The sequence below is a fragment of the Phyllostomus hastatus genome, unplaced genomic scaffold (assembly GCF_019186645.2).
Source record: "Phyllostomus hastatus isolate PE091 unplaced genomic scaffold, TTU_PhHast_1.1 phas_contig_86, whole genome shotgun sequence".
Taxonomy (NCBI): domain Eukaryota; kingdom Metazoa; phylum Chordata; class Mammalia; order Chiroptera; family Phyllostomidae; genus Phyllostomus; species Phyllostomus hastatus.
In genome coordinates this window covers 40,208,809-40,221,329 of record NW_025333977.1, presented here as the reverse complement: position 1 = coordinate 40,221,329, position 12,521 = coordinate 40,208,809, and the positions used below count along the sequence as shown (strand labels likewise).

Below are 12,521 nucleotides of genomic sequence, written 5' to 3'. Positions count from 1 at the left end.
GCAACACTGAAAATCAAACCACAGTGTTCTCACTCCCAGCACAGTGTTCCTTCCACTAGGCCACTTTTATCTCTGATAACTACAACTAAGATTAAGAAGGCATTTTCCTATTACTATTCACACCATTAAAATAATCTAGCATATAGCAGGGACATAATAAATACTTAAACATCCAATTATATTTTACTGCACTAAAGAAAAATTACTTAATGCTATAAAACCTTAAAATAAGCATGCTGAATAACTGGACAAGCAGTAGGAAAGTTAAACTCACCTTTTTGGCTGTATAGCCACCCCCGACAGCAGATCCCAGTATGAGATATCGAAGTTTTAAGAGCCTTGCAGCTAACCTTGCTGGCCAAAAATTCCTGCGAGGCTGGTAGCCATATTTAATTGGAGAAAGTTTCAATCTATGTAGAGGATGGTTAGTTAGAGAAGAAAACTGCTGAAAAGATGTCCTGAGTTGGGGTCTTTGAAGCTTTAAGGTAGGATGATGATGTGAATGATAAATACTTCGTGAAACCAGATGCACTTTTTGTAGCGGTAGTCTTCCTTTTATTCCAGAGCTATATTTCACTAGGGACTGGCAGACCTCACTGAAAGAAAAACGGGCATGAGAGAAAGATTAGACAGAGCGACAACACAAGGAAATGATATGAAAAGAGCAATACACAAAAGGGAAAACACACATACATGTGTACATGTGGCCAATCCAAATTATGTCATACAACAGCTTATATTCATTAACTTTTTTTTTTTAACATTTTGCCACGTTTGGTTTATCCTTCTCTGTCTCTACACATACACACACACACACACACTTTTTTTCTGATCTGTACACTTGAGCAGGTTGCAGGCTCATGCCCCTTTACTCTAAATACTTGTGTGTTTTTTCAGCAACAAGGATATCCTCTTACAAAAACTTGATACAATTAAAATCAAGAAATTGGTAACATTAATGGAAAACTACCATCTACACATTCTTTTTTGCAAATTGTGCCAATTTGGACAAGTAATACCACCAATGTCCTTTGTTGCAGATTTTTCACTGGTCCAGGGTCACACTTTGCATTTGACTTTTATTCATGTTACCTTTCATCTTGCAGCTTTATTTTTATTTTTTTGTCCTCACAACATTACATTACATTAAATTTTTTTGAGGTGCCTAGGATTTTGTAGAATGTTACACCATATTTTTCAGACTATTAAGACGCACTTTTTTCCAAATTTGGGAGGAAAGGGGGGTGCACCTTATAGTCCAAATGAAGCTTATCTGGGTTGCTGTGGTGGGGGGGGGACAGCAGTGGAGAGGGGTCACAGGTCATTAAATATTTTACCACATTTTTACATTTGCTATGAGCCAGGCACTGTTGCAGCATGTGCTACCTCACATAATCCTGCTAATAATCTTAGGATGAATTGTCCTCATTTCATAAAAGAGGAAAAGGTGGCATACAGAAGTAAATAACTCGCCTAAGTGCACACTAACATAAAGAGTAAAGGCAGGTTTCAAACCCAGGCAGTGGGACTCCACAGCCTACTCTCTAATTTACCGCTTGGGGGCTATGATCCCAGGAACTGCAATCAAAAACAAATATGGTGGGGATTTATTTTATTAATGCTACTCATTGTAAGTAAAAGTCAAAAACAAAATGCACGCCAACTTTTGCTTTATTTTTTATTATATTTTATTGATTATGCTATTACAGTTATCCCCATTTCCCCCCTTTGTCCCCTCTATCCAGCACCCTACATTCCCTGAGGCAATTCCCACACCATTGTTCATGCCCATGGGTCATGCATAGGTTCACTGGCTACTCCCTTTCCCACACTGTACTTTATGTCCCCATGGCTATTCTGTAACTACCTATTTGTACTTCTTAATCCCCTTACATCTTCACCTATTCTACCATACCCTTCCCCCTCAATCTGGCAAATATCAAACTGCTCTCTGTATCCATGGGTCTCTCTCTGTTCTTCTTGTTTGCTTAGTATGTTTTTTACATCCAATTGTTAATAGATATGTATTTATTGCCATTGTATTGTTTAGTTTTGATGTTGTTCTTCTTTTACATAAGTCCCTTTGTATTTCATATAATAATGGTTCGGTGATGATACACTCCTTTAGTTTCTTGTCTGGGAAGCTCTTTATCTGCCCTTCCATCCTAATGACAGCTCTGCTGGGTAGAGCAATCTTGGCTGTAGGTCCCGCTTTTCATGACTTTGACTGTTTCTTGCCAATCCCTTCTAGACTGCAAAGTTTAAGAAATCAGCTGACAGTCTTATGGGAATTCCCCTGTAGGTAGGTAACTGCTTTTCTACTGCTTTTAAGATTCTCTCCTTATCTTTAACCTCTGACATGTTAATTATGATGTGTCTTGGAGTGGGCCTCTTTGCATCCATCCTGTTTGGGACTCTCCGTGCCTCCTGGGCTTGCATGTCTATTTCCTTCACCAAATCAGGGAAGTTTTTCTTTCATTACTTTTTCAAATAGATTTCCAATTTCTTGCTCTTTCTCTTCTCTTTCTGGCACCATTATGATATGAGTGTTAGACCCCTTGAAGTTGTCCCTGAGGCAGCTTATATTAGCCTCATTTTTTTGGATTCTTTTTTCTTCTTGTTCTGTGTGATTGTTTTTTGATTCCTTACATTCCAAATTATTGATTTGATACTTGGTTTTATCCACTCTACCATTGTTTTTCTATAAATTGCTTTTTATTTTAATTAGTGCATCCTTGATTTCTGTCTGGATCTTTTTTATGCTGTTGAGGTCCTCACTAAGTTTCTTGAGCCTCCTTATGACCTGTGTCTTGAACTCGGCATCTGATAGTTTCTTTCCATTTTGTTTAGTTCTTTTTCTGGAGTTTGATCTGTTCTGTCATATTAGCCATATTTCTTTGTCTCTTCATTTTGGCAGCCTACCCGTGTTTTGTTTCTAGGTATTAGGTAGAGCTGCTATGACTCCTCATCTTAGTAGTGTGACCTAATGTAGTAGGTGTCCTATAGGGTCCAGTGGCACAGCCTCCCCTACCCAACCTGGGTACTGAAGGAGCACACTTTGGGTGGGTTAAGTACACCCTCCTCTTATAGTTGGGCCTTGATTGCTATTGGCAGATGAATGGGAGGAATTACCCAGGCCAGTCAGCTTCAAGGACTGCCTGTGACCACTGATTACCAGCCTCCACCAGCCACCTGCCGTGGAGGATCAGCTATGGGACAGACCAGGGATGGAAATTAAGGAAAAACCATCAACACCTCAGGCATCTGGCTCCCCAGAAAAATGAGAGTAGCCAAGACTAAACAAACAAACAAACAAACAAACAAACACCCAAAGGAGAAGAGATTCCAAATGTATACATTACTGGGAGGTAGATGGAGGCAGAAGAGTATATAAGGGAATAAATGGTAATGGAAAAATACAATAAAAACAAAAATTAAAAAATAAATGTACATGTTACTGTGTAAGCCCTCCTCCTCCTGGCAGAGAATGAAAATTGAACACCAACAACCACATGACTGATCATTTATCTTATTCAACATACATTCAGAGTGCTTATTATGGGGCAGACCCAGTTCCCAGCAGTCTTAAAATATTAATTCATTACACTGGACTAGCAATTTCTTTAGAAAAAACAATCAAGAAACACACGAACAATTTGTGAAGAAGGATAGTGGGGGAAAGGGGTACCTAAATGCCAGGCATTATGCTAGATGTATTCACAAATGCTACCATTAATGTTCAGAAAAACCTGGTATGGTAAATATCCTTATTTTACCAATTTGCCTTTTTAAAGTGTCTTGTCTAAGGAAGAATGACTAGTAAATGGTGGAAGAGGGACTGAAACTGAATTCAGTCTGTCAATATTGCCCAAATTCTTCCCACAGGAGACACTAGTGAGTAAGAGTGCGGGAAATAGTGAATATGCAAACAGGTGTGGCCTCAGAGAAGAGGCTGTGGATATCTTGGAGCATCAGCCACCTGCTCTGGAACCGCAGGATGACTGAAACCGGGCCTTGCTCTGATTTAAGACTCTACAGGACCCCTCCAACTTAGGAAACCTGAGGGAAACAGGATGTAATAGTAGGAGAAAATACACATTGGGGGTTTAAGTAGATTGCTCATTTATAATTCTACATGTAAAAATTATTTCTGATCATAAAAAATATTTATCTTTTTAGAATTTGGTGAACATTCTGCAAACTTTTTAAAAGCCCTGACTCCAGAGACTCTCTCCACAGAGCGCACCTGCACCTTTCCCCGCCCCTTCTCCCCAGCTGCGCTTTCCTTGCCCCTCTTTCTCCTCAGCTCCGAGGGCCCCTTTCTTTATGCCACTGTAACTTATTTCCTGAGCCCATTTCTTCTACCGCTCACTTCTTCTACCTCTGGGGCTTTCTAAATAAACTTCCTCTTATAGTTTGAAAAAAACTGTGACTTCAGAGTTTGAGATATTATGATTTAAGATAAACCATAATTTCTCCTACCTTATAATATGTAAGTTATGTCAAGAAACTAAATTCTCCTGACCTCAAACTCAGCATATAGACAGCAAAGTCCCCATTTTAGTTTCAAAATGGGCTCTATCCCAGCAATCATACACTCCTTAAAATTAATAACATACCGAATGTCTCTATATCAAAGGAGTAGAGACAGTTAAAGGGTACAAGAGTTCATGGGAAAGTGAGTGATCCCTAGGAGTTAGGGTGGTCAGTGAATAATTCCCAGAAGTAAAGCTTAATTAGGTGGGAAGAATAAAAAAATAGGGAAAGAAATTCCAGACAAAGGGAAGGGTACGGAACTAAGACAATGAAATGGCACAGGCCTAATGAGCTGGCATGAAAGGTACACTGCGGAAGGTGGATTGGAAAGGAGGTCTGAGAACAAACTACAGAGCCACTGAACACCGGGCTGAGTTTCAACTTTATTTTGTAGGCAACAGAGAGCCAATGAATATTTCTGAGTAGAATATGAATTAAACAATAATTTTAACAGATATTAAAGGCAATGTGCTACAGACTGAATGTATAGGTCTCCCCCAAATTCATATGTTGAAGTCTAATCCATAGTGTGACTGGCAGTAGCTGGAGGGGGGGTCTTGGTGGGGAGTAATTAGGTTTTCAGGTGGTCCTGTGGTCCTGACGACAGAGCTTCCATGATGAGACTGATGCCCTTTCCAAGGGGACAGAGAGCACAGGACTCTCCCCACCATGTAAGGAAACAAGGAGAAGATGGCTGTCTCTAAACCAGGAAGCAGGCCCTCGCCAGACACCAGGTTTGCTGCTGTCTTGATCTTGAACTTCTTAGCTTCTAGAACTATGACAAATAAATGTTCGTGCTTAAGCTACCCAGTGCATGGCACTTTCTTATGACAGCCCGAAATCACATAGCCACAATGTGAGATTGGAAGACAGGTAAGTAGATCAGAAGTGGAGAGAAAAGGTGATCTTATTTTAGTTGCCCACATACAAGAGAGAAGGAACTAAAGGGAGGCGGCAGCAGTGAGAAAGGAAAGGGAAAGAAAGGTGTATCAGACTGACAGACTAGACGTAAGAAGAGAGGAAAGAAGAGTAAGTAATAACCATGAGGTTTTACCTGGGACAACTAAAGTACCATTTACAGATATAAAAATACTCAAGAGATAATCAACTATGGGAATACCTCATGGTTCCATAACATTTAGCTCAAATTTCTTTCAACTCTATTCCTATATCCACTTAAATGTTTTGAATTGGATAAACTTTGGTTCCAATCACAACTTCACTGCTTACTAGTTGGGCAATCAAAGGCAAATTATAAATTTACCCAAGCCTCAGTTTTTCTTTTTTTAAATATAGTTTATTGACTATGCTATTACAGTTTTCCCACCTGTTAAAATGAAATAATAGCTCTATCAGACTGTTCTAGTCAGTAATCACTAATTATTCTCAGACCATAATTCTCTACCACTAAAACCATCTTTGACCCTGTGGGACAACCAAGTCACTGACACTGTATCTTCGTACCTATTAGTTCCCATCTGATCTATTTACCTGCTTAATCGACCTTAAATTCCCTAGTTCATAGTTTCAACAACTCTTGGGCAAATACACCAGGCTCCCTTACCCTCTGACTTTTGTTTAACTTAACTGACAAAATATAAACCCGGGATGATCCTTATTATCACTCTTCTCCCTACTCAACAGACATCTCACCTAGGCCCTCAAGACCTCTGACAGTTCTACTTCATTTCTCCTTTCAATACATTCTTCTACTCTCCGCTAGGACCATTTCTCACATTTCCCTCTTCTCTAGCTGCCCACATCTCCCCATCCTTCCTCCAACTCTCAGTAGATGATCTTTCCCCCTACTTCACAGAGAGAATGGAAGCCATCAGAAGGCAACATGCGGTTCACCTACCCCAGCTACACATATATCCTCTAGTTCCCCGCTCTTCCAACAACCATTGTAAGATTATACAGCAAGTGCTCCTCCCAGAGAAGACCTGTTTTGAATTCTCTTTCTCCTGTCTTTTAAGTCGTCTCTCATCTTAAAGGAGAGAAGAGAAAAAATGACCCCATTTCCTTTCCCTTGCTAGTCATTAAAAGCCAAATCAACCTAATTTTAATTTGTATCATTGCGGAGAAATGGCACTTACAAAGTGCACCAAAAGCTTTCCAATGGACATTTGGTTTTTCAACTCTCAGTTTAACTTTCTCGGCAATATCTGACAATGTTGACACCTCCTCAGTGCTGGCACTCTCCCTTTCCTAGCAGTCTCTAATTTTATTCTTACCTCACTGGGCATCACTTTTCACTTGCCTCCTCCCCAACTACCTTTTAAATGTTAGGAGTTTATTAAGGCTTAGCTCTAAACCCACTTCTCTTCTCACTGTATACATTCTTTGTAGACACTTATTCTCACCTATGTCCTCAATTACCATCTATATACCCATGTTTCTCAAGTGTATGTCCAATATAAATAGTTAAGTTCCAGGACTTGCTGTTCAATTGCCTACTCAACATTACTTAGATATAAAAAAAAATAACTCAAATTCAAGATATCTAAAACCTTGATATTTCTCCTTCTCCTTCCCCCCAAAACTCTGACTTTCTTCCAATACTCATTATCTCAGAAAATGCGTAAGTACCTATCCAGTCACATAAGCCACAAACCTGGGGACCACTCTTGATACCTCCCTCACCCTCAAGTTCTGCCACTTCTACTTCAACGCAGATCTCAAATCTCCCACTTCTCCCACTTCCACTACCATTCCTCACGTGGGTCTGTGCGAAGGCATTCTCCACAGCACAACCAGAGTACGCTTCTGAAATGTCAATCTATCACTCTCACTCACCTGCAAAAATCTTTTAAATTCCCCCCAACCTCAGCATTTACAACAACATCCAAACTCCTGGTCTACAAAGCCCTCCACAGACTGGTCCCAGTCTCCCTCCCTCCCACCTCCAGGCAGGTGTTCATGTAGTTCCCCAATAGTGCCATACTCTGTCCCCCATCAGAGCTTTAATGTCCACTGTTCGTAGGCAAACTCTCTACCTACTTACTCCTCTCTTCCTATTACTCCTGTTAACTCCCGTAAGAACTTTACCTCGAGCACTCCTCCTCTCCCTTAACCTTCATTCTTATTCAAGTCTCCCTACTACAGTTCTTGGTTCCCTGTATCTTTTATCTTCAGTGCTCATAAAATCTATATTACATGATAGTATAATTACTGAATTAATATTGGTCTGCACCATTAAACTGCAATCTCCATATAGCCAGAGTCCTGCTTACCATTATGTTTCTAAAGCCTAGCCCAATGCCTCACACATAGTAGGCACTCAATAAATTTGCTTAATGAACATATGCCATTGGGATAATTAAACAGCAAATTTTTTTTGAAGTTAAAGAACATAGCAATGACCAAAGAAAAAGTGCTCAATAAATGTAATTTCAACATTAATTGCACTAAGCTCCACTAATATATGAATGAATAGCTCTTTAACCCTCACAGAATTTTTCGGCATTTTTAGAAATTACTTTAACACTTTAGAAAAGTGTTACTCCGTGCTGGCTAGTGTGGCTCAGTGGACTGAACCAAAGGGTCGCTGGTTCAATTCCCAGTCGGGACACATGCCTGAGTTGCTGCTGGGTCCCCAGTGGGCGGCACATGAGAGGCAACCACACATTGATGTTTCTCTCTCTCTCTTTCTCTCTCCCTTCCCCTCTGCCTAAAAGTAAATAAATAAAATCTTTAAAAATAAAAAAAGAAAGAAAAGTATTAATCTAAATATATAACCAAACAGATTAACTCCAGGGCTGAATGGTAATATCCCTAAGTTATTTTTATTTTTCATTTCAGTAAGTCCTCATTTAATGTCATCAGTAGGTTCTGGTTCTGCAACCTGAAGCTAAAATTTGTGTAATGAAACCAATTTTACCATAAGCTAATAGATGCAAACAAGAGTGAAGTTCCCACGGCACCTCATCAATGTTATCACACAACAACATTGAATGTAATGACTTCTTTAAGGAGGGCAAAAACAATTAGTCTCCTGAAAGAGATAATTGATGTAAAACAAAATCCTAGTACTTATGGCATCCTCAAGATTACTTCAAGAGTTTCCAATTCATAATGATCTAAAAGGTCAATGCTCACACAGGACAGACTATTTTTCTCAATAGGGTCCTCTTGAAATACAGGTAACAGAATGAAAAGAGAAGAAGAAATTGAGATTCACCAAAGCACCAGCTGGGGAAAGGTGGTTTGGTCACCCTCCATCCTACTCCAGTGTAGTTGGGTGTTAACAGCAACGCTTACCCCTAGGCTCTGCAATCTGACAGGGAAGAACTAAGGCTCCCCAGTGTGTGTGGGAATGGGGTGGGGGAGGGAGAAGGGATTCTTCCCAGAGCAGGCCCCAACAATACTGGCATTTATAACGAGATCCGATAGCCTGCCCACTCCCTAAAAACTCTAAAATGAAGCCTGCTAGCTGCCACATCACACACCTAAAAGAGTTTGCTAAATCAACCTTTTCATTCAGGGGTAACCCACACAGGTACCTGTATCAATCATTATTAATCCATCATGTTTAAATATAATTAGATACTAGGTTCCTGCAGAAAACCAGCAGCTCTTAAGCTAAGAACCAAGATAAACAACATTATTAATCTTGAGAAGAGCGAAGGTACCAAATTCTAATTAATACTCTCAGGTGGCTTCCTTAAGATATTGTAGATATAAAACAGAAGCAGGCTGTTATTAAAAATAGCAACTGGAGAACAATACAATATTTACAGAATTACAATCTCTTAAGATTTAACTAATAAATGTTAAATAGGAGTTCATGGAAATTAAAGCTGTAGTGAGATATCTATCTATCAGCAATACCAGACAATTCACCAGAACTTAAAATATATATTAAAAAAAGTAAAAGCCATGAGAGAAAAGCTAAGTGACTCACGGAAGTGGCATCCAAAATGCGCACCCACGGGATTCATAAAATGATCCACTGGGGTTCAGGAGGAAAATAGCAAAGCTTCTAGATACAGAGTTTTTGTTTGTTTGTTTCTTGTATCTTGTCCTTTAAGATTATATTGGGGTAGACTTGCACTGTAAATAAAGTACTTGGTACAGAGGTACATCTATAATTTTTAAAGGTGTGCACATACACACGTTGTGGCGCGTGCATGCTTCTTTAACAGAAGGTGGGTACAGATCATATTTTGGAAATCATGGACTACAGGATCAATCTAAGTAAAACAATATTCATATAATAACTGTCTAAAAAGGAAAAAAAAACAGGAAAAAATAAAAGGGAAAAAACTAAGAGAAGAAAAATTTCCCAGAACGAAGACTCTTTTTAAACAGAAAGGCCCATGGAGCGCTAGGCCAGATGAGTGGGGGTGGGAGGGGTAGAGAGTGGCAAAGGGGTAAGACCCACACCTGGACAAAGCCTTGAGAATTTTAAGATAAGGCCAAGATCCTAAAAGCTTCCATGAAGGGAAAAACAGGATACCTTCAAATACAAAAATCAGATTGTCTTGAGAGTTTGTGTTAGTAATAAATGATGCTGGAAAAAAGTGTAGCAACACCTTCACTGTCCTGAAGGAAAAGGATTTTGAACAGACTGCTATGAGCCAAACTAAAAATCAAACATCAACCAACATAAGGTTTCCCCCCAAAATCGTCTATTTTCTCTCCTCTACCATCTCTTTTAACATGGACATCATTCCCTAATATGTAATTCTTTTTCAACAATTTTATATAAATATTTATTGGACCTAAATAAATGTTGGTCGTTGGTCTTCTTACATGTCTATCAGCATGCATTTAGATATATATGTCAAAAAATGTTTATAGTCCCATCTGCTAAACAATGGGAAATTAAATGTACTTCTTTATAACATGAAAAGAACTACAGCAAAAGAAAAATTCCTGAGTTTGGGGGTTCTGACTTTCCACATCTCTCCTTCTGCAGGGAGCTAAACTGTGCCACCCACATAAGATGACATTTTAAAACTACAATTCTATGGACTCCATAGTAACTTGAGAAACAGTTTAGCCCAATAGCATCCAACTGAATAAACAAATATGTTATTTATCAGTTTGTTTATAAATCCAGGTTTAAAGTTTTTCCTACATAATTGCTCGAACAAAGTATGCTATTTTTCGGCAAAGTCTTTTCTCTTTTTATTTTAAAAAAGTTAGATATGTTTCCCCAGTACATACTGAGTAGAAATAAAGAAGTTGTAAATAACTTTAGTACCGAGGGCTGTGGATTTACTTAGAAATTAAAGTTTCATGATTAGGAATAATTTAATGATTCTAGTTGACAAAAATGATAACTATTGTATGTCATCCAGTTCTGAATTTAAACTCAAGTTAAGCTTCATGAAATAAATGGATTCTATTCCTTATAAATACTATAAATTACCTTTACCATTTAAAACATTCTGGAAAAAATTTCAAGAGGTTAATTCAGGAAAACCAAGTTTTTTCAGCCTAGCTTGGTGTGTACTGCTTATTATCGAATGCCTAAATGAGTTAACTCTGAAGTACCTAAGCATACTGAAATACAACTACATGTGAAGTCATTTTAATCTCATTAAAATGCATATAGTAACACATAAAAACGAAAAGACTTCTAAGATTTCCTATTTAGGATTAAACCAGGCCCGGACAACAGTAACAGTGTTATTAAAAAGGTGGTGCCACATTTACTATCGCGCATCCAAAACCAAGTCTCTTTTCCCGGACTCCGAGGGTGGGGGTGGGGGGAAGCTGCTATTAAGAAGGTATCTCTGATCACCACCTCTGACACCATATGCATCACTGCTCCAGATCTGACTCCCAAATCCTGGTTCACTCAGCGGACTAGGGAAAGAGGCAGGGTCTCCCTCACCCCGGGAGAAGAGCAAAAATACCTGCAGGAGCAATGTACGCCTGGCGTGGAGATCGAAGGATTAAAAGAGACGCGGAAAGGATGACACAAGGATAGACCGGGGAGGGAGAGGGCAAAAACAAGAAGCAACCGGAGACAGAGATAACAGCGAGGTCAGAAGGGTAAAAGGGCAGGGACAATAGACAGGCCAAGACTGAAAGGTGCCCAGAATCTTCAAGTGGCATGGGGACAAGGACAAGGCCGGTACTGGAGCTGGCACCTCAGGTAAGCCCAGTCAGGGCTCCTGTCACTGCGGGTCCTTAAAAATACCCCAGAATCCTCCAGCCACTCTCCGTCTGTATTAAGAGTTATTTGCACATTCTGTTAGTAGTGATGGGGCAAACTCGTTTTCCGGAGCCCTAGAAATAACGGGGCCAGGTCGGAGGCTGCACTTACCAGGCCACGGCGGCCCGGCGTAGACGCCACATCTCTCCTCTCCAGCGAGGAGGTCACACAGGCGCTGAGATGGCTACGCAGGAGCCCGGGGTCAGTCCCAGTCCGGCTCCGGCTCTAGGAATGACCCAGGAAAAGTCCCTGGGCAACAAGGACACAAGGAAGCCGCTGCAACCCTCCCAATGGCGCATGGACTTCCGCGAGAGCCCGTCCGGCACCCGTACTCGGTCCGTCAGGCAAACAGACACCTCACCCTTTCCAGGGGAGCAGCACAAAAGGGCCGAGGGGGACTAGCGCATGCGCTCAGAGCCTTCACGAGTCTATTTTCCTTCCCCCAGCCCTCTTCACCCTCTTTGTTTCCGAGTTGAAATTCTGAGCCTCGCAGGTTAAAGGCGTGAGGAAGGGAGAGGTCGAGAGTTGGGCAAGGACGTACTGATAAAGCTAGGGGCAGGGAATCCTAATATATAAAATCTCACTGGGTGGTACCTATTCAAGAAATTAGGTATTGAGGGAGCATGAAGGATCCCAGAGAGTACAAAATGAGGGCAGTGATAGAGTAATAAAGACCAATGGTTGCTCCTTTGCCCCACTCCTTAATTCGGCGTGCTTGGTTACACAGCACTTTCACAACAACGTCAGGGATGCGGGAGAAGTCACGGACTATCCCAAGGTCATATGTGAAAGGGGCTCAGATCAATCAGGCCAGCTG

General features: G+C 40.4%; 1 protein-coding gene across 4 annotated transcripts in view; it reads right to left on the bottom strand.

Moving 5' to 3' along the window:
- The window catches only part of OPA1 (OPA1 mitochondrial dynamin like GTPase), a 92,915-nt gene extending 80,863 nt beyond the window's left edge, over positions 1-12,052 (bottom strand). For all 4 annotated transcript variants that reach the window (XM_045851058.1, XM_045851060.1, XM_045851059.1 and 1 more), the window contains exons 1-2: positions 11,816-12,052; positions 275-596 (exon numbers count right to left, since the gene is read on the bottom strand). In XM_045851058.1, coding sequence (XP_045707014.1) covers positions 275-596; positions 11,816-11,847 — 354 coding nt within the window. In that variant the 5' untranslated portion in view covers positions 11,848-12,052. The remainder of the gene's footprint in view (positions 1-274; positions 597-11,815) is intronic.
- Positions 12,053-12,521: the final 469 nt, after the last annotated feature.